We start from the raw sequence: 23,523 nt of genomic DNA, 5'->3' as shown, positions 1-23,523 counted from the left end.
ATGTGTATAATGCACACACATACACCATGTCCTTTGTTGTACATTCATCCTAATCCAGAAATATGCTAGTGACTTGAACAGATACTTCAGAACTGAGGATATCCTCATGGCAGTAACATGAAAAGGTGTTGAACCTCCTTAAACATTAGGAAAGTACAAATTATAATCAGTGTGACAATTTTACACAACCACCAGAATAGTGTAATGAAAAGATTGATAAGCCGGTGATTGGGGAGTTTGCAGAGCATACACTGCTGGTAGGAGAGAGCATATATTGATCTAATCGTTTGGGAAACTGTTGGGTGGTGTCTGCTAAAGGTGAACACCTACACATCTGTGATCCAACAACAGAAATTTGCACATACGCACGTCAGACAAAATATAGGATTATACATAGGAGCAGTATTTTTACATCACCAGACTGGAAACGTCAAATGTCTATCATTCATAAATGGATAAATAAGCTATGGTCTATTCATGCAGTAGACTATAATGTAGAATGAAAATAAGTTGATTCCTGCTTTACAATTACATGAGTAAATATAGAAACATAATACAGAACAAAAGAAGTCAGACCTAAAGACATACATGTGTAGTGCATGTATATAAAGTTGAAAAACATTTGTAACTCAGCTCTGATCATAAGAGTCAGAAGAGTGATCATATGTGTGAAGGTAACCTGGTAGAAAGCGAAGAAAAGGTTACACACGTGCTGCTAACAATCCAGTTCTGGATCTGGTTTGGGGGTGCGCAGCTTGCATTATTAGACCTATCCACTTAACATCATGTGTGTCTTGCTAAATATAGTTTACTTCTGTGAGACTATTTATTTAAATCATAGTTTGTGACAAGTTTTTATTTTTTATTTTACTTATTTATTTTGCATTTTAGGACCACATTTACAGCATATGGAAGTTCCTAGGCTGGGGATCAAATCAGAGCTGCAGCTGTAGGCTTATGCCACAGTCACAGCAACGCAGGATCCAAGCCACATCTGCGATCTATACCACAACTCACGGCAATGCTGGATCCTTAACCCACTGAGCAATGCCAGGGATCAAACCTGCATCCCTGTGGATACTAGTTGGGTTCTTAACCCTCTGAGTCACAATAGGAACTCTTGTGACATGTATTTAAAGAAGAATTCAAGAAATCCTTGTATTCTGCTGTTGCTTACTTTAAAAGCATGCTTTCAAAGTAGTGTTCAGAAGTGCTGAATGTTTTTAATTATTTACAACCTAGACAGATTTATAAATGTAAAGATTTTGTTGAAAGGTGTGTTGATATATTTTAAAGTTTAATCTGTGGGCTGGGATTATATTTTGAAACAATTATAGTTAGTACCTTTTGAAAACAGATGTAGATCAATTTTTAGATTTGTTTCTTACTGTGTAAGAAAGTACAGTAAGTAAAGTTCTAAAGTAAAGTTCGGACAAATTGTAATATTTCTGAATGAGGTCCACATTTTGCAAACCTTTCTATTTGTTTTACTGCTGTTTTATTGGATAAGCTAAAAAGATGGTAGAAGAATTAGTGTTTGTAAGGCTAGAATATTTATCTGTAAAAAGTAAATTAAATGGAACATTAGATCCTGATATTTTCATGATTTTTTTCTGCGTTTTGTCATTTATTACAGCATGAATCTAGAGAAACATTATTGGGATTTAATATGGTGAATTACAGAGCATGTAAAAATTTGTGGAAAGCATGTGTAGAACATCACACATTCTTCCGTTTGGACAGACCACTTCCACCTCAAAAGAATTTTTTTGCACATTATTTTACATTAGGTTCAAAATTCCGGTACTGGTAAGTATTGCTTATGCTGTGACGCTTTACTGTTGGATTTTTCTTCCCTTTAAAATAAAGGTCCAGTTTATTGAACCATAGAGTCATTATTACTCATACTTACTTCCAAAATCTCCATGGAATGTGGCCCCTTTGTCTATTTCAACACCAAGTTCTGTAGATGCTCATGATATAACTAGACTTCTGAAACCTGTCCCATTGACTATATTCCAAGTCATTCTTTTCTTTTTTTTTCAGGTCATTATTTTCTAAAGTAAATCAACCATGTTTAATTATTTACAGTCTACTTATGTTATAATTTCTATTATGTCTTTGTTAGGTATTTACAAGAAAAATTTTTTATGAAGAAAATATTTACATGTGGTCAGAAAATATTTGTATTATAAACCTCAAGCATTTATAAAACAGCATAAAGCATAGTACAGGATAGAGTGTTACTCTCCAGGGCTCTTCACCTCCCCAATCAGTAGAAATTGCTAAGAAGCCAGACAGGAAAATTCAGGCAAAGCTTTAGAGGGCCCCTGCTGCAGCAAACAATAGGTTCCCTTGCTTGCTTGCTCTCCAAGGTGGGAGGGGTGGGCTGGTTCCTCATATGGGGCGAGGGTAGGGGATGATCCACGGGTAGGCTAGAGGGGTGGCTTAGGTGGTCTGCCCACCCTTTGGTGGTGGTGTGTGCAGGGGCCATGTGTAGAACCCTGTTTTTGCTAATGACACCCAGCTTTTGCTCTAGGCTCTTTGGAAGTGGCAATTGGGTTCTTTTAGGTTTTTTAATATCTTCTTATCCATAATTTGCCCCAACTAGGCATGCACACAGTTATTTTTAGTCCCTTATAATAAGTTTCTTTGTATTTGGTTGCTTGAAATGTTTGTCCAGATACAAGCACTGCAACTACTGCAGCAAAGGGTCCCAAGTCCCAGTTTGTCTCAATTTATCATTAAAAATGCATCCGCCCACCACCACCAAATAAGAAGTAAAAATAGCCCAAAAATTCAGTAGCAGCACTTAAATAGAATTAAGGAAATTATAATCATAAAAAAGCAGACTCTTAAAGTGACTTGATGTCATGTTTGACCCTTCTGTCACTGTCCTAAAAGCAGTACTGAGAAAAGTAACGTGTTGTTACTTGCAGATTTAAAGGTAATAGAGAGTGAGTATGAGATCAACAGAGTCAAGGAAAAAAAATCAAGAAGCCTTACGTATTGGTACTAAATCCCAGCAGGGACAAAAAAAATCTCCGGTGAGAGAACAGTACAGACCATAATGGTATTCCCTCAACAAACTTAATTCCTAACTTAAATGTCCACCAGGGTTTTTATACAAGAAGGCCACTTGAGCAGATCTCTTTCTTCCCTCTGTCCTTGAAAATATGACTTCCCCATAAATATACACACACCACTTCACTTAGGCAAGAAAAAATTAATAGAATGTAGTAACCAACCTTTAACTGTAATTCACACCAGTCTCAGATGAAAAAAAATCAGGTAATTTACCCACACTCTACCACAGCAAACAAAATCCAGTCATAATGATTATAAATACAAAGGACATGTAATCCAGTTTGGGAGAAAATCATCCCTGAAACACAATGAAATTTCTACTTAGATACTAATTTAAAAAACAAACTAGGAAGAACCATCTAATAAAAAAAATACATGGGGGAGGTAACACTTGCCTTTCAGGCTCTTATTGCCTTTGGGAAATATGGACCGAGTCAGCTTTTACACTTTTAAAACAGTTTTTTTTTAAGGTATAATTGACATACAATAAACTAGCATACTTAAAGTTTAAAGTTCAGTGTTTGGAAATACATATACATGCATGAAAATCCATTACCACAATTAAGATAGCCAGCATATCCACCGTGGAATTTTCCTCATACCCATCTGAAAACCCCTTTCTTCCATGTATCCACTGGTCTGCTTTCTGCATCTATAAATTGGTTTTTTGCGTTTTCTAGGATTTTATATAAATTGAAATATGCATATTACATATTCTTTATACTCTGGTCTCTTTTACTCAGTGTAATTATTCTGAAATTCATCCACGTTTTCTGGATTGGTGGTTCATTTCCTTATATTGCAGAGTAATATTCCACAGTGTAAATATATCACAATTTAACCATTCACTTAATTATGGATATCAAGTGGGTTGTTTCTCCACTTGGGTTGTTTCTGGGTTTGGGCTATCACAAATAAAGCTGCCAAGAGCATTCGTGGGGAAGTATTTGCATGGACACTTGCTTTAATTTCCCTTGGCTAAATACCTAGGAGTGGAATGGCCAGATCCTATGGTAGATGTATGTTTAACTTTGCAAGAAACTGCAGTTTTTTTCAGTGTACTTTTATCATTGTATATACCCACCAGCAGTGCATGAAACTTCCAGTTCCACCACGTTCTCATCAGTGCCTTCTGTTATCTTTTCAATTGACCAGTTTTTCTGAAGGGCACATAATTTTGATGAAGTTCAGTTTACCAGCCTTTTCTTTGCGTGGATTTTTCTTTGATGTCATATTTAAGAAATCTGACAAAGATCATTCCTCTGCTTTCTTCTAAGTGTTTTACAGTTTTAACTCATATTTAGGTCCATGATGTGTTTGGAAGTAATTTTTGTATATGATGTAAAGTATGGTTTGAAGTTTGTTTATTTGCTTGTGGATGTCCAGTTACTTCAGCATTTTGATCTCAGCTGCTGCTCTCCTGGGCAGGGAAGGGAGAGAGGAAGGGGGAAGACAGTGGGAGAGTGAGCACTGAGCAGAGCACCGGGAGAAGGAGGCCACCCATGGGAGCCAGGAGGCGAAGTGTTCTCAGGCCACTTGGCCACAGAAATTGTTTTTGAAAGTTGACTTACATAAAAGACAGATGCAACAAAACTTACAGTCATTCAGGAGATGGGATTAAGATGGCAGAATAGAAGGACTGGAGCTCAACTTTTCTCCTAAAATCAACAAAATTTACAACCAAGTGCTGAGCAATCTTCAACCAAATGGACCGGAAACTTTCAAAAAGATATTCTACTCCAGAAGACAAAGAGGAGGCCTCAGCAAGAGGTAGGAGGAGCAATTATGCAATATAAGAAACCCCATACCTCCCAGATGGGAAGCCCCACAGGCTGGAAAGTAACTGTTTCACAGAGACTTACCTACAGGAGTGAGAGTTCTGAGCCCCACATCGACCCCCATGTGTGGGGATCTTGCACTGGGAGAAAGAGCCCCCAGAGCATCTGGCAATGAAGGCTGGTGGGGCTTGTGCACAGGCGCTCCACAGGAAACGGAGACCCCATTCTTTTTTTTTTTTTTTTTTTTTTTTTTTTTTTTTTTTTTTTTTTTTTGGTCTTTTGGCTATTTCTCTGGGCCACTCTTGCAGCATATGGAGGTTCCCAGGCTAGGGGTCGAATTGGAGCTGTAGCCCCCAGCCTATGCCAGAGCCACAGCAGCATGGGATCTGAGCCTCATCTGTAACCTACACCACAGTTCACGGCATCGCTGGATTGTTAACCCACTGAGCAAGGGCAGGGACCGAACCTGCAACCTCATGGTTCCTAGTCGGATTTGTTAACCACTGAGCCACGACGGGAACTCTGGAGACCCCATTCTTAAAGGGCACACACAGACTTTCACGTGCACTGGGTCCCAGGGCAGAGCAAAGTCTCCATATAAACCTGCATCAAACCTGACTGCAGTTCTTGGAGGACCTCCTGGGAAAACAGGGGTGAATGTGGCTTGTTGTGAGGGAAGGACATTGAAAGCAAAACTCTCGAGAATATTCATCAACATGCCTTTCTGGCCCCACCCATCAGCACTGAGAAACCCCAGGGCAAACAACAATCCAGGTGGGATCACAGCCCCACCCCTCAGTAAACAGGCTGCCTAAAGACCGCCCCCAGGCAAACAGCCACCTCTAATCTCACCCAGAGACAAAGCCCCACCCACCAGAGGGATAGGAATCAGCTCCACCTACCAGTGGGCAGGCATCAGTCCCTCCCATCAGGAAGCCTACAGCAAGCCCCCATACCGACTTCAGCCACAAGGGGGGCAGACACCAGAAGTAAGAGAGGCTACAACTTATCTGTAAAAAAGGTCACCACACCAAAAACCTATAAAAATGAAAAGAGAGAACTTTAACTCAGATGAGGGAGAAAGGAAAAACCCCAGAAAATCAGCTAAGTGATGAGATTCTCAGCTTCCAGGAAAAAGACTTTAGACTGTTGATGCTGAAGATGATGCAAGACATTGAAAATAAACTGAAGGGAAAGATGGATAACTTACAGGAAACACTGAGCAAAGAGATACAAGATATCAAACAAGAAGAGATGCAAAATACAATAACTGAAATAAAAAATTCATTAGAAGCAGCCAACAGCAGAATACAGGAGGCAGAAGAACGAATAAGCGAGGTGGAGGACAGACTAGTGGGAATCACTGATGAACAGGAAAGAGAAAAATTTAAAACAAATGAAGACAGTCTCAGAGAACTCTGGGAAAATGTTAAATGCACCAACATCCCATGTTATAGAGGTGCCAGAAGAAGAAAGAGAGAGAAGGCGACAGAAAAAATATTCCAAGAGATAATAGCCAAAAACTTCCCTAACCTGGGAAAGGAACCACTCAAATCCAGGAAGTGCAATGAGTGTCATGTTAAAACCCAAGGAGGAATACCCTGAGACACTGTTAATCAAACTGACCAAAATTAAAGACAATCTTGAAAGCAGCTAGGGAAAAGAAATAACATACAAGGGAACCCCAATAAGGTTATCGGCAGATTTTTCAGCAGAAACTCTGCAGGCCAGGAGGGAGTGGCTTGATATACATAACGTGATGAAAGGAAAAAACCTCCAACCAAGATGACTCTACCCAGCAAGGTTCACATTCCGATTTGAAGGAGAAATCAAAACCTTCACAGATAAGCAAAAGCTGAGAGAATTCAGCAACACTAAATCAGCTTTACAATAAATACTAGAGGAACTTCTCTAGACAGAAAAAAAAAAAAAGGCTGCAAACAGAAACATCCACGCACAATTATGCCACCAAAATCAGAAATCATGAGAAGAGGTAGGTACAAATGCAAGACACTGGAGATGCACTTGCAATTAAGATACCAACAACTTAAAACATTCTCATATATGTATCTCTCTCTGTATATAGACTCTTATATCAAAACTTCAGAATAACTACAGACCAAAAATCTACAATTGATACAGAAACAAATAAGGAAAATCAACCCAAATACACCACTAAAGATAGTCATCAAACCACAAAAGGAAAGAACAAGAGAAGAAGGGAAGAAAAAACAGCAACAAGAACAAATCCAAAGCAATTAATAAAATGGCAATAAGAAATAGATATCAATAATTACCTTAAATGTTAACGGACTAAACGCCCCAACCAAAAGACACAGACTGGCTGAATGGATACAAAAACAAGACCCATATATATGCTGTCTTCAGGAGACCCACTTCACTTCTAGGGACACATACAAATTGAAAGCGAGGATGGAAGAAAATATTTCATGCAAATGGGGATCAAAAGAAAGCTGGAGTAGCAATACTCATATCAGATGAAATAGATTTTAAAATGAAGAATATTTTAAGGGACAAGGAAGGTCACTACATAATGATCAAAGGATCAATCCAAGAAGAAGATAGAACAATTTTAAATATCTATGCACCCAACATAGGTTCACCACAATATATAAGGCAACTGCTAACAACCTTAAACGGACCAGTTGACAATAACACAATCATAGTGGGGGGCTTTAACACCCCACTTACAGATGGACAGATCATCCAGAGAGAAAATCAATGACGAAACCCAGGCCCTGAATGAAGCATTAGAGCAGATGGACTTAATAGATATTTATAGGACATTCCATTCCAAAGCAGCAGAATACACATCTTCTTAAGTGCACAGGGATCATTCTCTAAGACTGATCACATCCTGGGCTACAAATCAAACCTCAGGAACTTTAAGAAAATTGAAATCATATCAAGCATCTTCTCCGACCACAATGCTATATGACTGGAAATCAACAAGAAAAAAACTGCAAAAAACACAAACACATGGGGACTAAACAACATGCTACTAAACAACCAATGGATCACTGAAGAAAAAGAGGAAATTAAAAACTACCTAGAAGCAAAGGACAACAAAGATATGACACTCCAAAATCTATGGGATGCAGCAAAAGCCATTCTAAGAGGAACATTTATAGCAATACAAGCCTACCTCAGGAAACAAGAAAAAGCTCAAATAAACAAGCTAACTTTACATCTAAAGCAGCTAAAGAGAGAAGAACAGACAAGACCTAAAGTTAGCAGAAGGAAAGAAATCATAAATATCAGAGGAGAAATCAGTGAAATAGAAACAAAACCATAGAAAAGATCAATGAAATGAAAAGCTGGTTCTTTGAAAAAAATCAACAAAATTGGTAAACCCCTAGCCAGACTTATCAAGCAAAAAAGAGAAGGCTCAAATCAGTAAAATTAAAAATGAAAAAGAAGTAACAATGGACATCACAGAACCACAAAGGATCATAAGAGACTACTACCTGCAGCTATACACCAATAAAACGGAAAACCTAGAAAAAATGGACAAATTCTTAGAAAAGTACAATCTTCCAAGACTAAATGAAGATGAAATAGAAAAAATAAAACCAATCACAAGCACTGAAATTGAAACTGATTTAAAAACTTCCAACAACAACAACAAAAACAAAACGAAAAAACATCCAACGAACGAAAGTCCAGGACCAATAGCTTCACAGGAGAATTCTATCAAACATTTGAGGAAGAGCTAACACCTATCCTTCTGAAACTATTCCAAAAAATTGCAGAGGAGGGGATACTCCCAAACTCATCCTATGAGGCCACCGTCACCCTCATACCAAAACCAGACAAAGATACCACAAAAAAAATTACAGGCCAATTTCACTGATGAACATAGATTCAAAAATCCTCAGCAAAATACTAACAAACCACATGCAACAATACATTAAAAAGATTGTACATCATGATCAAGTGGGATTTATCCCAGGATGCAGGGATTCTTCAATATCTGCAAATCCATCAGTGTGATACACCACATTAACAAACTGAAGAACAAAAACCATATATATCTTTTCAATAGACACGGAAAAAGCCTTTGGCAAAATCCAACACCCATTTCTGATAAAAACCCTGCAGAAAGTGGACATAGAGAGAACGTACCTCAACATCACAAAGGCCATATATGACAAACCCACAGCTAACATCATTCTCAATGGTGAAAAGCTGAAAGAATTCCCACTGAGATCAGGAACAAGACAAGGATGTCTGCTCTCACCACTGCTACTCAACATAGTTTTGGAAGTCCTAGCCATAGCATTCAGAGAAGTAAAAGAGATAAAAGGAATCCAAATTGGAAAGGAAAAAGTAAAACTATCACTATTTGCAGATGACATGATAGTATACCTAGAGAATCCTAAAGGCTCTACCAGAAAACTGTTAGAGCTCATCGATGAATTTGGCAAAGTCGCAGGATAGAAAATTAATACACAGAAATCATCTGCATTTCTATATACTAACAATGAAAGATCAGAAGGAGAAATTAGGGAAGCAATCCCATTTACCATCACATCCAAAACAATAAAATACCTAGGAGTAAACCTACCTAAAGAAACAAAAGACCTGTACTTTGAAAACTAAGACACTGATAAAAGAAATCAAAGGTGACACAAATAGATGGAAAGACATACCATGCTTTTGGATTGGAAGAGTCAGTATATCAAAATGACTATACTACCCAAGGCAATCTACAGATTCAGTGCAATCCCTATCAAATTACCAAGGACATTTTTCACAGAACTTGAACAAAATATTTTAAAGTTTGTTTGGAAGCACAAAAGACCCAGAATAGCCAAAGACATCCTGAAAAAGAAAAATGGAGCTGGAGGAATCAGGCTCCCTGACTTCCGACTATACTACAAAGCAACCGTCATCAAAACTGTATGGTGCTGGCACAAAGACAGAGATATAGATCAGTGGAACAGGATAGAAAGCCCAGAATTAAACCCACACACCTACAGCCAACTCATCTATGACAAAGGAGGCAAGATTATACAATGGAGAAAAGACAGCCTGTTCAATAAGTGGTGCTGGAAAAACTGGACAGCCACATGGAAAAGAATGAAATTAGAACACTCTCTCACACCATACACAAAAATAAACTCAGATCCACCTCTTAGAGTAATGACAGTAAAAACAAAAATAATCAGTTGGACTTAATTAAACTTAAAAGTTTCTGCACAGCAAAGAAAACAAAATGAAAAGACAACCCACAGAATGGGAGAAAATATTTGCAGGTGAATCGACTGACAAGGGATTAATCTCCAAAATTTATAAACACCTCCTACAGATCCGTATCAAAGAACAAACAACCCCATCAAAAAATGGGCAGAAGACCTAAAGAGACGATTCTCCAAAGAAGACATATGGATGGTCAAAAAACACATGAAAATGTGTTCAACATCACTCATTATTAGAGAAATGAATATCAAAACCACTGTGAGGTACCATCTTACACCTGCCAGAATGGCCATCATCAAAATGTCTACAAACAATAAGTGCTGGAGAGGGTGTGGAGAAAAAGGAACCCTCTGACACTGGTGGTGGGAATGTAAATTGGTGCAACCACTGTGGAAAACAGTATGGAGATGCCTCAGAAAACTAAAAATAGCACTACCATTTGATCCAGCATTCCCACTCCTGGGCATCCATCCAGAGAAAACCATGACTCCAGAAGACCCATGGACTCCAATGTTCATTGCAGCACTATTTGCAGTAGCCAAGACATGGAAACAACCTAAATGTCCATTGACGGAGGAGTGGATCAAGAAGAGGTGGTACATATACACAATGGAATATTACTCAGCCATTAAAAGGAACGAATTACTGGCATTTTTAGCACCGTGGATGGACCTAGAAATTATCATGCTAAGTGAAGTCAGTCATACACTGAGACACCAACATCAAATGCTTTCACTGCCATGTGGAATCTGAAAAAAGGACAGAATGAACTCCTTTGCAGAACAGATACTGCCTCACAGACTTTGAAAAACTTACGGTTTCCAAAGGAGACAGTTTTGGGGGTGGGGGTTGCAATGGGGAAATCCTATAAAATTGGATTGTGATGATCATTGTACAACTATAAATGTAGTAAATTTATTGAGTAATGCAAAAATAAAAATTTTAAAAAGAAAAAACAAAAAGCAATAAATATTTTATTTCTCAACATTGTAGTTTTCAGTTTAAAAGTCTCACATCTTTACCAAATGTATCCTTAATTATTGCATTTTTTATGCTATTGTAAATGAGCTTATTAAATTTTAATTTTAGATTGTTTAATTTTAGATTGTTTATCATTGTTTACGGATGCATTGATTTTTTTATGTTGATCTTGTTTCCTTAAACTTTGCTTACCTCATTTATTCCAGGAGCTTTTTTTATAACTTCCAACAGATTTTTTTTTCCCAGAGGATAAAGATAGTTTTAATTCTTCCTTTCTATTCTGATCCTCTTTACCTCTTTTTCTTTACTTACTGCCCCAGCTGGAACTCTAACATAGAATTGGGTAGAAGAGGTGAGAACAGACATCCTTGTCTTATTCCTTATCTTAGGGGAAGACTCTCAGTCTTTCACTATTAAATGTGTTGTTAACTGTAGGCTTTCGTAGATGTCCTGTAACATGGGTGTTAAAGAACTTCCTCTATTTCTCATTTGCGGGAAGTTTTTACCAGGGTTGGATATTCATTTTTGTCAAATGTTTCTTCTGCAGCTATTACAGTGATCATATGAGTTTTCTACTTAACTTTGTTTATACTGTTAGTTAGACATTGATTGATTTTCAAGTGGTAAAGCAACCCTACATTCCTGGGGGAAATCTGATTTTGTTATGATCTGTTATTCTTTTTATATATTATTTTATTCAGTTTGCTTATATTTTATTTAGAATTTTTGCATTTATGTTGTGAAGGATATTTCTCTTTAGTTTTCTTGTAATGTCATCAGGTTTGGTGTCGTAATTTTGCCTCATTTAATGAGTTGGAAAGTATTCCCTCATTTTCAGTTTTCTAGAAGGATTTCTGTAGTGATATTATTTCTTATTAAAATATTTGATAGGATTTTCCGTTTCTGTTCTTCTAAGGCAGAAGTGTTATTTATAGGAGGCTTTTCAACAACACATTCAAATTCTTTAACACAAATAAAGCAGTTCACTTTTTCTTCCTGGGTGACGTTTGATAATCATATTTTTCAAAGAACTTATCTGTTTTTGTCTTCATACTTGTTTTTTTTTGGCATAAAAATATAATATTCCTTTAGTATACTTTCAATAGAGGATCTGGTAATGTCATTTCTGTCATTCTTGATATCGGTAATTTGTGTCTTCTCTTTTTTCCCTTATCAGGCTTGTTAGAGGTTTAGATATTTTTAAATATTATAAATGCCAAATAAAACCTTTCTTCAGGCTTATGTAGCTTTTGGACCACAATTGTCTACCAAGTCTTAAAGGAAAAAAAATGACTGAAAAATATTAAGCTTAGACTTAGCCAGTTTCCTTCTAAATTCTAAAGGCAAATAGATATAAAATCTCAGGGAATATAATATCTCTGAGCCCATTAAAAAAAAAATTAATGTAAAGTAAAGCCATCCAGGAGTTCCCGTCATGGCTCAGTGGTTAACGAATCTGAGGAACCATGAGGTTGTGGGTTTGATCCCTGGCATTGCTCAGTGGATTCACGATCCGGCGTTGCCGTGAGCTGTGGTGTTGGTCACAGACGTGGCTCAGATCCCACATTGCTGTGTCTGTGGGATAGGCCGGCAGCTATAGCTCCAATTGGATCCCTAGCCTGGGAACTTCCATATGCCTTGGGTGTAGGCCTAGAAAAGACCAAAAAAAAAAAAAAAAAAAAGTAAAACCATCCAAGAGAGAAACCAAAGTGACTCAACAAGATTCTTGGTGAAAGAACTAAGAATAAATTCTTTAAATATGGAACCAACTCTGGAAGTTCTCGTTGTGGCTCAGCAGTAATGAGCCCAATTAGTATCCATGAGGATGCAGGTTTGATCATTGGCTTCACTCAGTAGGTTAAGGATCCTGCGTTGCCGTGAGCTGTGGTGTAGGTCGCATACGCAGCTCAGATCTGGCATTGCTGTGGCTGTGGTGTAGGTCAGCAGCTGTAGCTCCGATTGTATCCCTAGCCTGGGAACCTCCATATGCTGCGGGTGCGGCCCTGAAAAACAAGTAAATAGATAAATAAGGAAGCAGTTCTTGACAACTATGAGAATGATTACTATAGAAACAGAATTAAAATGTCACAAATTTTGACAAAGTAAAAGTAATAGTATAACTAAGAAAAGCAAGTGGAAGTCAGGGACTAGTGAAGTGTGAGAATCCATAGTAATAAAAATTAAATGTTAACACACTAAGTTTTTAAGGTTTGCCTTGACTTTTTTATTCTCCTTCTCCTTTTTTAAATGAATGGTAGTCATTTTCTTTCCTTTAATTCAAGGAAAATTTATTTAATATTTTCATTGTGGCATATATCACATTATCACAGTGTAATATCCATATTTTAGTCTTTTCTATGTATGTATAGTTTCAGAATGATTTTTACCTGCTCATAGTGAAGATTATTTCTTAGGGGGTATGACTATGGCTAATCTGTTTACTTTTTTGTTTTACTTTCCTATATTGCTTGAATTACTTATAATGGCCTGTATTCGTCACCAATTGGTATTTTGTCATTGTTCTAAAGATAGTATCTTACTGTCACAATTTAGCGTTCTTAGATTATGGTATAGTTTTGCATTTTGTTCTAATAATACTACACCCATAAAGAATAATATCATAGATATTATGACATATAAATACTTAATTTCTCCCTCATATTTTCATTTTATCTTTATATTTTTATAATGAAATGCAACATATTAATTCAGCCTTTTGACTAATAATGTTTCACTTGAATCCTCTTCACTGGAAAATTACTGTGTCAGGCAAACAGAAAGCCCTTTTGATTTTTCAAATTAAAACAATTTAATTGAGGCAGTTGGTTTCACGGGTGTTAGAAAGTCTAGAAAAACAAAAGGAAAGAGGGTTTTAGAGAAGCAAACAGGAAGCCTGGGTAACAGTTGAGGATCAGGAGCTTGTGTTACGTCTGGGCCAGCATCCACAAGCCTAGACCTGCTACCTCACTGTTGAGCCACTGTCAGTCATCTGCCAAGAGGGCTGCTTGATTGGGGCTGGTGCTATCTACAAGGTTCTGTTTCTCCCTGTCCCCACTGTTGTTACAGCAGCTGCCAGCATCTGACAGTCACCTGCTTCTGACTTGTCCCACTTTCTGATTTCCCACCAGAAAAAAAACAGAACCTAAGAGGAAGCCAGCTTGCACAGCAGCCTGGAAAATGGAGTTTGTCGACTGGCAGCAAAGAATTTACCAGAGCAGAGGACAGGATTGAGGCCTATGGCAGCTCAGTTAACACTATATTAGTGTGTATAAGAAAATTGCATATTCTAGAGTTGTGAAAGTTAGATCTTATGTGTATAGTCCTTATGGACTTTAAAAAACATACCCCAAATACTTTTTAATCACCAAAATGCTTAATAATCTTGTAAACAAGGTAGAAGTGGCAGCAGGACAAATGTTTATCTAGACACAACCCTGCACCTAGTGGATACATGTTAAATACATGCTTGTTTTCCCTCATAATAAGCAGTGGTTTGGAATACTAGAACTCTTGTCATACTTAAAATGATGAAATATTATTAAGACTGAGAGATGGAATTTGGAGTATTAGAGGATTTAATACCTCCTCTGTCAACTTCCTCACACACTCCCTTGTCATCTCTATTCCAAAATATCCAGGGGATTACAATCATTGTTCTAATATGGAAGTACAAAACATCGGGGAACCTTAATCTCTTACCTTGTTCACAATTGCAAGTATGGTTTATCCTTCTTAGAGGAAATATGTTTTCTTAAGAAATATCAACTTGCCTAAATTTAAAAATCGTGGTAATGGGGGAAAAAAAAAAAAACTCTTAAAAGAGAACATAGGTAAAAGCATTCAGGAATTCCCTGGTGGCCTAGCAGTTAAGAATCCAGTGTTGTCAATGCTGTGACTCGGGTTCAGTCCCTGGCCTGATAACTTCCACATGCTGTGGGCACAGCCCACCAAAAAACCATGGTACTGCTTGTGACTTCTCCGTTAAAACTTTAGCAAACGTGTCGTTCTAGTCACGTTTATCTATTCTTGTCTGTGGATGATGATCTTAAAATTTCCTGCATATATGTTCATTCACACAAATAATATGATATTCTAAGTAACGAATTCTCTGACAACCAAGTTTTTATTAACATATTTGTTCTGCCTGAACACATCAGAATACCACCGAGGCAGATCAGTCCCCATGCATGAATAGTAGACTTGCAAAACAAATCAGCATCAGGACAAATCCCCTGTAGTACCCAACTCCCAACCATATTTCTGTCCTTAGTTCCTTCTTATACAAAAATATCTGGAGTTGCCTGTACCTGGACATGGAAGGATTTGCGGATGCATCTGTGATCATCAGCAGCAGACCAAGCAGGAAAGCTTGCCCAAGTTCAGGATCCCCCCACATTTCAGGCCCTTGATTAAGGATTAGTAAGGATGCTAGCCAAACCACACACGTGTGGATGAGGGCAGGGCTTAGATGAGCTGGGACATAGCAAGCTGTCCCTGTGCTTTCCAGGGCACAGCAGAGCAGGAACTCCTCTCAGACAAAATTGCTTCTTTCATACCCCCAAACGAAGGAGCATCCGGAAACAAAGTGTCTTTGGAACACATCTCTGTTCATTAGTTAGAGAGCTGTAATTATGCTTCATCCATTTGGGCAGAAGTGGAATGTAGTGCATTCTTTCCTTCTTATCCTCTGTTCCCTTTCCTTTGCTAAAAATATCTTGTATCTTATGTAATTGTAATATAATCATGCTGTGTATTGTTATTTTATCTTATAATCCTCTTTAAGGTTTTCTTATTGTACATATTTATGTATTTCAGTGGGAGAACTGAAGTCCAGTCAGTTCAGTATGGCAAAGAAAAGGCAAATAAAGACAGGGTATTTGCAAGGTAAGCCGCTACTGTTTTCAGTGTCTGGATTTTTTTTAAAGCAAGATTTAAATTTCTAAAAACTCTTTTTCCATATATGATTACAAAATTATCATGATTTTTTTTAATTTAAACAAGAAATTATATGGAGGCAATAGTGAAATAGTTTGTCTAGTTTACTCAATCTTCTTTTTCTTTTTTCGCCACACCTGTGGCATATGGAAGTTCCTGAGAAACATAATAACTCATTTCATATGTTATCCAGCCCAGTTCCATCTTTCTTTAAATTTTATTGTTAAGAAATAAATTGTTTTTTTATTTGGGTGCCATTTAGTTCTTTTTTTGTTTGGGTGCCATTTAGTTTTTTAAATATCTGTTAATAACCAGTTTGCTTTTTAGCAAATGAGATGACATGATCAGATTTATGATTTAAAAAATAGTTTCATGAGCAACAATAGAGATTGAATTAGAAGTAAAGACTCGGTCCACAGAGACCAATTAGGTGTTGCAGTAATCCAAATGAAAATAATGAAGGCCTGAACTAAAATATCGGCAATGAATGCTTAGTAGGGAACAAATTTGAGGAACATATTTTGGGGGCAGAACTAGCACATGTTTTATTATGCTGGAGTTTTGTGAATCCTTCTTGAAATAATAACTCAACTAGGATGAGGTTTTAATAGTACTATGTTAATGATCCTGCTAGCTCTAAAAGACTAAGCTTTTCTGAAATTGTAATGATCTGATGCATGTCTATCAAAATATTCTAATGGTTTATTGTTAGAGTATTAGAGAATTTTAGAATTCTTGTTCATTCCTTGAAATTTTAGTTGGCAATATAAGTAAAAAAGATTTCTCCTTAAACTTTTTATGTAAAGGTTTTTTTTTCAGCAATAATACATGTTTATTTTTCTGATTGTATCAACTCTTGGAATTGCTTTCATAATTTCTCAATTATCATATGATGTCTAAGAAGAAAGCAAAAGAATGTTCCCATGCAACAGAAAAATAAGATGCTGTGGTCAGAAAATAAATTTACCACATTGCAAACACACTGATAAAGTGTGGTATTTTTTTCTCTGAAATTTCCACACTCAACAGGAAACATAGACAGCAAGCTTGAGTGGGTGGGTCTCTGAGGTTAAAACTGTTAATAAAATAAAATACCTTCAAATTTAGTTTTAAGTGCAAAACATTGCCAGCCATGTTTAATTTATTAACAGCAGTAAAGTGTTCTGATGATATTAGGTGAGTGTAACTGGATTTTTTTTCTCCTTCAATGACTCTTACCCTCTTTTAGAAAATGAAAATAGTTGCTCTCCTGACTGTGGTTAATGAACTCAAAGTTTACATTTACTAATCTAATATGTGAAGAAGAATAGTTAATTAACATTGAGAATTAATGCTTTTTTTAAAATAATCTTTACTTCACTTTAAATACATAATGAATGAGATAGTATACTTTACTTTTGTTGAGACTGATAGGAATATTTGCTCTGAAATATGAGGAGGTTAGACTAAATGGTATCCTGGGTTGTCTTCAAATCAGAAAATCTCATAATTTAAACTCATGGTAATGGGAAATGTTTATGCTTAAATTACTTTGAATTCAATTATGAAAAATAAAAGCTGAGTCAGTGATTTTTTTTAAAGAAGTCAATAATATTACATCTCTTTTAGAAAATGTTCAGTGTTCTTAAGATGTCAGTCAACTGTATTTCAGTTAAAAAAGAAAAGAAAAAAAAGCAACGTCATTAGGCCAAACTAAAAAGATTTTGGCTCTGAATGAATGTGTGAAGTGTTAGGGCACTTGTGTAGTTTGGATTTATTAGTAATTTAAGTTACTCATGGTTTAGAAGGTTAATAGACTAAAACGTTGCACTGAATATTTAGATACGCATAGATCATAAAAATTAGAAGGCAGGGGAGTTCCCCTTTGGCTCAGAAGTAACAAACCCTACTAGTATCCATGAGATGCAGGTTTGATCCCGGGCCTCCCTCAGTGGATTAAGGATCCTGTGTTGCTGTGGCTGTGGTATAGGTTGGCAGCTGCAGCTCCAATTCGACCCCTAGCCTGGGAACTTCCATGTGCTGTGGATGCTGCCCTAAAAAGACCAAAAAAAAATAATAATAATTAGAAGGTAGGGAAGGTCCTTAGGAGCATACATTTTACTAGTAAATTTAGATATTTAGATGTATCTAACTTAAGTGATTTGTCTAAGGGAAGGTCAAAACTTGGATTGATGTGCCCACTCATTATTTTAATGCTTCCTACTCTGTATGTAAATTTTATTGCATACTCCTGGTCAGTGTTATCATGCTTTTTAGTCTCACCTATTTCTATGTCCTTCAGTGAATTTATTTCTGATATATAAAGCTAGGTTTATATTGTTTTTAATGTAAGTAGCTTAATTCATTGTATGAGGCATCCTATGAAGTCTGTATTGCAAAAAGCTAGGCATTTAAATAGTTTGGGGTATAAAAATAAAAATGTTGACACATTCTTTAAATTATTACTCTAGATCCCCAAGTAAACCCTTGGCTCGGAAATTAATGGATTGGGAAGTAGTGAGCAGAAATTCACTATCTGATGACAGGTTAGAAACACAAAGCCTTCCATCACGGTCTCCACCTGGGACTCCCAATCAGTAAGTACATCAGGTGTACATTTTGCTCATTTCCAATTTTTTGGCTATGTTTTCATTGCCTAAAGATCATAAGATGTAAAATTTAAATCTTTCAGTCAGACATGACTTTTGTTGCTCCGAGGCATGATTTCTCTTAGCCTGTAACTAAGTGGCATGGAATAGCTTTGGCAAATGAGGGAGCAGAGCATGAAATCAAGATGCTCACTTAACTGCAAAGCTGACCTCACAGTAAGGGTCGCCAGCTAGTAAATCACGATCTATTAGTAGCCTTAGAATCTGGGAGTATGGTTGTTGTTGACATAATCCTTTCCCATGTGTCTCTCCTACATAATTTCTAGGGGAACATCTATTGTTTGATTATGCTAAGTGATTGTGACTCTCTTACTTAAGCTCCTACCCCAGCTTAAGCTCTGCCCCTGTCCATGATCTAAGAAAAGGGCTTTCTAGCATCAGTTCCCACAGCTTAGCCATAGCACTTGTTTTTCAGCACTTACTGCACATGCACTTCATTCTAGCGTTTCTCACAAAAGCACGTGCTTTGGTGGAGATAGTAATAATAATGTAATTAACTTGTACTGGCCAAAGATGTTACCTTAATTATCTAATGTTAACAGATGTGTCATATGTACTAAATGTATGTAATTAAGAGAATAACAAAATGTATGTCAGCATATTGACAGTCCTTGTTCACCCAAAAGGTTGATAGGCAAGATATTTTAATTTTGGCATGGAATATAGTATTTAAAGAAGTCTTCCTTTGGAAATATTTAATATACGTTAATGTTCAATAAATGTGTACTGAATTCTAAAAGTTGTTTCACTTTTTTTTTTTTAAAAAAAAAGGGAGTTCCCTAGTGGCACAGTGGATTAAAATCTAGTGTTGCCGCAGCTGTGGCTCAGGTGACGGCTGTGGTACAGTTTCAGTCCCTGACCTGGGAACTTTTGTATGCTGCAGGTGTGTCAATAAATAAATAAATAAATAAAAGTTGTTTCACTGATGGATGTTTATAAGCTTAAGAATAAATTTTTACTATTTTGGAAGTAGAGTATGTGCATAAACAGTTTGGTTCACAGAACATTACCTAATATCTACACGTCTTCCTTACTAATAGAAAAAAAAAACTCAAAAGATTTTCTAGTGTCTTACTAATTGTAGATTGCTAAATCATCTTTTTTATGAAAGACTGCATTTATTTATTTATTTATTTATTTATTTATGTATTTATTTATTTATTTATTTAAAGGCTAATCAGCTTGTTTGAAGTAAATCCAGAACCTTCTTTTTCTGGTCCCTTTTCCAGCCAACCATTTCTCCGTTTGTACCAATTCCCCACTGAGCAATTATAGCAAATTACAGTATTCACAGGAAATATTTTTTTTTGCCACCCTGGAGCATATGGAGCTCCCAGGCCAGAGATCAGATCCGAACGGAGCCACGAGCCACAAACTAAGCCACAGCTATGGCAACACCAGATCCTTAGACCACCGTGCCAGGATGGGGATCAAACCGGAGTCACAGGACTCCCAAAATGCTGTCAATCCCATTGGCACCATATCAGGAACTCCTACACAGGAAATTTAAACCAGATGATTGAATTAATCGATTGGTACTAGCTCTGATCAAACTTTCTGGTACAAAGCAATTTTAGATATGATCTGAAAAAAATTGTCTTTTCTCCAAATTCTAAAGTGACTGTGTCACTTGTGAGGATAGAAGTATGGTGTTCAGGAGTTCCCGTCGTGGCTCAGTGGTTAACAAATCCGACTAGGAACCATGAGGTTGCGGGTTCGGTCCCTGCCCTTGCTCAGTGGGTTAAGGATCCAGCATTGCCGTGAGCTGCGGTGTAGGTGGCAGAAGTGGCTCGGATCCCGCGTTGCTGTGGCTCTGGTGTAGGCTGGTAGCTACAGCTCCAATTGGACCCCTAGCCTGGGAACCTCCATATGCCCTGGGAGCTGCCCAAGAAATCACAAAAAGAGAAAAAAAAAAAAAAGTATGGTGTTCAGTATCTCTATTAGGAATTATAGGAAGTCTCATAAATAAAAGTATTAATAAGGATTAAGAAAGAATTCCAACCAGAAGATATTTCTGAATTATTTATTCTACCCTTTATTTTGTAAATGCTGATTAAGACACAAAGTTGCAGTGACTAAAATGATAATAGATGATTGAAATAGATAAAATCCTCATAGCAGATTGTGATGTCTAACTCAGATCTTTGACTTCCTATTCTTTGTTCTTTCTATTTACATCATACTGTCTTTGTCAGAGACTCATCTTAGTTAAATGTGGTTAGTCTTAAAAACACACACCCACTTTCTAATGTAATCATATAATTAAGAAACTTGAAAATATTTAGTTAAAGCACATTTTTACTCAGGTTTCCTTCCTCTTCATGTAGTCGAAACTCTGCATTCACACAAGAGGGAACCCGGTTACGACCGTCTTCAGTGGGTCATTTGGTGGATCATGCAGTTCACACTTCCCCAAGCGAAGCATTTGTGAATCATCGATCTCCATCTTCAACGCAAGCCAATAGCATTGTTTTGGAATCATCACCGTAAGACCTTTTTTCATTTTGCATCCTTTTTAATCCCCCAAATTGCTTCATTTGAAATAATCTGGGAAATTATGGTATTGGATACAAGATTTTATTTATGCAATGTTTTAAAAATTTATGTATTTGTAAGTGGGATTATTTATTCCTGGAAGTCTTGGTGCCTCCTGCCCCACAAAATTGCTGTTGTTATTTTGTTGACTCCATATATTCTTGAACTTTTAGTGCATGCAGTCATATATTCCTCCAGATAAATGTATCACCTTGGTTAGACAGTCAGGTGATGAAAGGTAGTATTTAGTATTTTTCAGGATGGAAAGACAATGTCGGGAAAATTAAGTAGCAAGGGAGACCTAACCGAAAATAAGTTATAGAGAGCATGCACTCCTCATTTCCAAAATTCGTTCCCGTCTCATATTACATACTGATGCATAAGTTAAACTTCATAATTCAGTAATTATACTCCATCAGTTTACAGCATGTTTACCCTCACATTAATGTGCAGTGTTAATTTGTGCATATATATAATGCAGTTAGTTCACATGCAAGTAAAAAATACAGTGCAAGAATTAGTGGGAAAAAGGTAAAATGTTTATAAGATACATAATAACTCATTACCCATTGAGAAGGAGAAAAGGGTTTAAGATACAGTGAATGCGATTGAGGTTAAAGAAGGGGTGGGTCCAAGCGTGATGGAGGGATGGGAGAGGAGGTGGAGCAACCTACAATAACTTTCCTCTTCAAAATAACCTTTGTTCTGCTTTCCTAACCAGAAGTGGAGAATCAAGTTCAGGATAGATTAGAACCAATGCAGAGTTTTTGCTTCCCCTGCCCAGCCCACAAGAATTTCAGATGCTTGGTACCTTCTCTCTAGACATGTGTTTTATGATACTTATGTGTTTGTATTCAGTTTTGAATCTGTAACACCGTATTTGAAATTCAGCCAATTCTAACCTTAAGAATAATGAGAGTTTTGAGAAGATAGGCTTAATGGTAAACTAATAATAACTTAACGTTAAATGTTTCCAGTTAGCTTTTTCACAATTATCTCACTGGTCTATTCGAGAGAACTCAACAAAATAGGAAAGCTGTTTCCTATTTTATAAATTCCATTTTATAGATGAGAAAGCCACACTTGGAGTGTTTGTCCCAATTACAGGACTAAAACTAATATTTTCTTACCTGAGCCAGTTGATAGAACTTTGTATCCTGAACAAGGCTTTATTGTTTTTTTCTTATTTACAGAAAACATTTTTCAACTTATAATCCATAGATTTTAAATTATCCAAATGTGAAAAGAACTCAAACAGCATGTTGGATTAAGCACAGAGCATTTCAACATCATGCATTGAAATAGATGTTAGGTATCTCCCTGGTTCCCTATGGCCTGAGTGAATACAGAAACTTTAAGGTGAAACCTGAGTCTTGGCTTCAGTCAGTGGGTAAAGTTGCCTGCTTCAGAAGAAGGAAACACCATTAACTCGCAGGTGTGTTTATTGTGGAAACAAATAGGAGGTTGCTTTTACTGCTCAGAATAAAGTTGCCATTTATAGGCTGGTATAATTGAAAGTACATCCTAATGTTTCCTTCCTTCTTTAAATGTTTCACAGAAAATTAGAATGTTTTTAATTTGTGATTTTTCTGAGATAAACACTAGCCCTAAATTAGTTTTAAAATATTTAAAAATTAAAAAAAAATAAATTCACACCACAATGCTAATATGTAACAGGGAAGCTCAGGTATTTCCGCAAAGTATATGGATGGATGGATAAGATTTTATTTTTTATTATGATAAAAATTGCTGGCGTTCCTGCTATGGCTCAATGGGATCAGCAGTGTCTTGGGAACAATGGGACCCAGGTTCCATCCCTGGCCTGGCATGGTGTGTTAGGGATCCTGTATTGCCAAAGTCGCAACTGCAGCTTGGATCTGATCCCTGGCCAGGGAACTCCATATGCCACAGGGTGGCCAAAAAAAAAAAGGAAAGAAAAAAGAAAGAAAATTGCTATAAGCTACAACAGAGAACTATTTTGGCTGAAGAATAAGCTGCTTCACTGTTGTTGTTAAAGCATTCATTAAGGAGGTCCCATCGTGGTGCACCCAGAAACGAATCTGACTAGGAACCATGAGGTTGCAGGTTCATTCCCTGGCCTCACTCAGTGGGTTAAAGATCCGGCATTACCGTAAGCTGTGGTGTAGGTCACAGACACGGCTAAGATCTGGTGTTGCTGTGGCCTGCAACTATAGCTCTGATTAGACCCCCAGCCTGGGAACCTCCATATGCCGTGGGTGTGGCCCTAAACAGACAAAAGACAAAAAAATAAAAATAAAGCATTCATCAAGAAATAAATGTAAAGCTAACTGGAGTGAAATAAATCAGGAAAGTTT

General features: G+C 37.0%; 1 protein-coding gene across 4 annotated transcripts in view; it reads left to right on the top strand.

Annotated features, from left to right (window-relative positions):
• The window catches only part of PTPN4 (protein tyrosine phosphatase, non-receptor type 4), a 197,585-nt gene that overhangs the window by 117,511 nt on the left and 56,551 nt on the right, over positions 1-23,523 (top strand). For all 4 annotated transcript variants that reach the window (XM_003133309.4, XM_005654169.3, XM_005654170.3 and 1 more), the window contains exons 12-15: positions 1,637-1,809; positions 15,885-15,953; positions 18,455-18,580; positions 20,980-21,138. In XM_003133309.4, coding sequence (XP_003133357.1) covers positions 1,637-1,809; positions 15,885-15,953; positions 18,455-18,580; positions 20,980-21,138 — 527 coding nt within the window. The remainder of the gene's footprint in view (positions 1-1,636; positions 1,810-15,884; positions 15,954-18,454; positions 18,581-20,979; positions 21,139-23,523) is intronic.

The sequence above is a fragment of the Sus scrofa genome, chromosome 15 (genome assembly GCF_000003025.6).
Source record: "Sus scrofa isolate TJ Tabasco breed Duroc chromosome 15, Sscrofa11.1, whole genome shotgun sequence".
Classification (NCBI taxonomy): domain Eukaryota; kingdom Metazoa; phylum Chordata; class Mammalia; order Artiodactyla; family Suidae; genus Sus; species Sus scrofa.
This window is presented reverse-complemented; position numbering and strand designations above follow the sequence as displayed.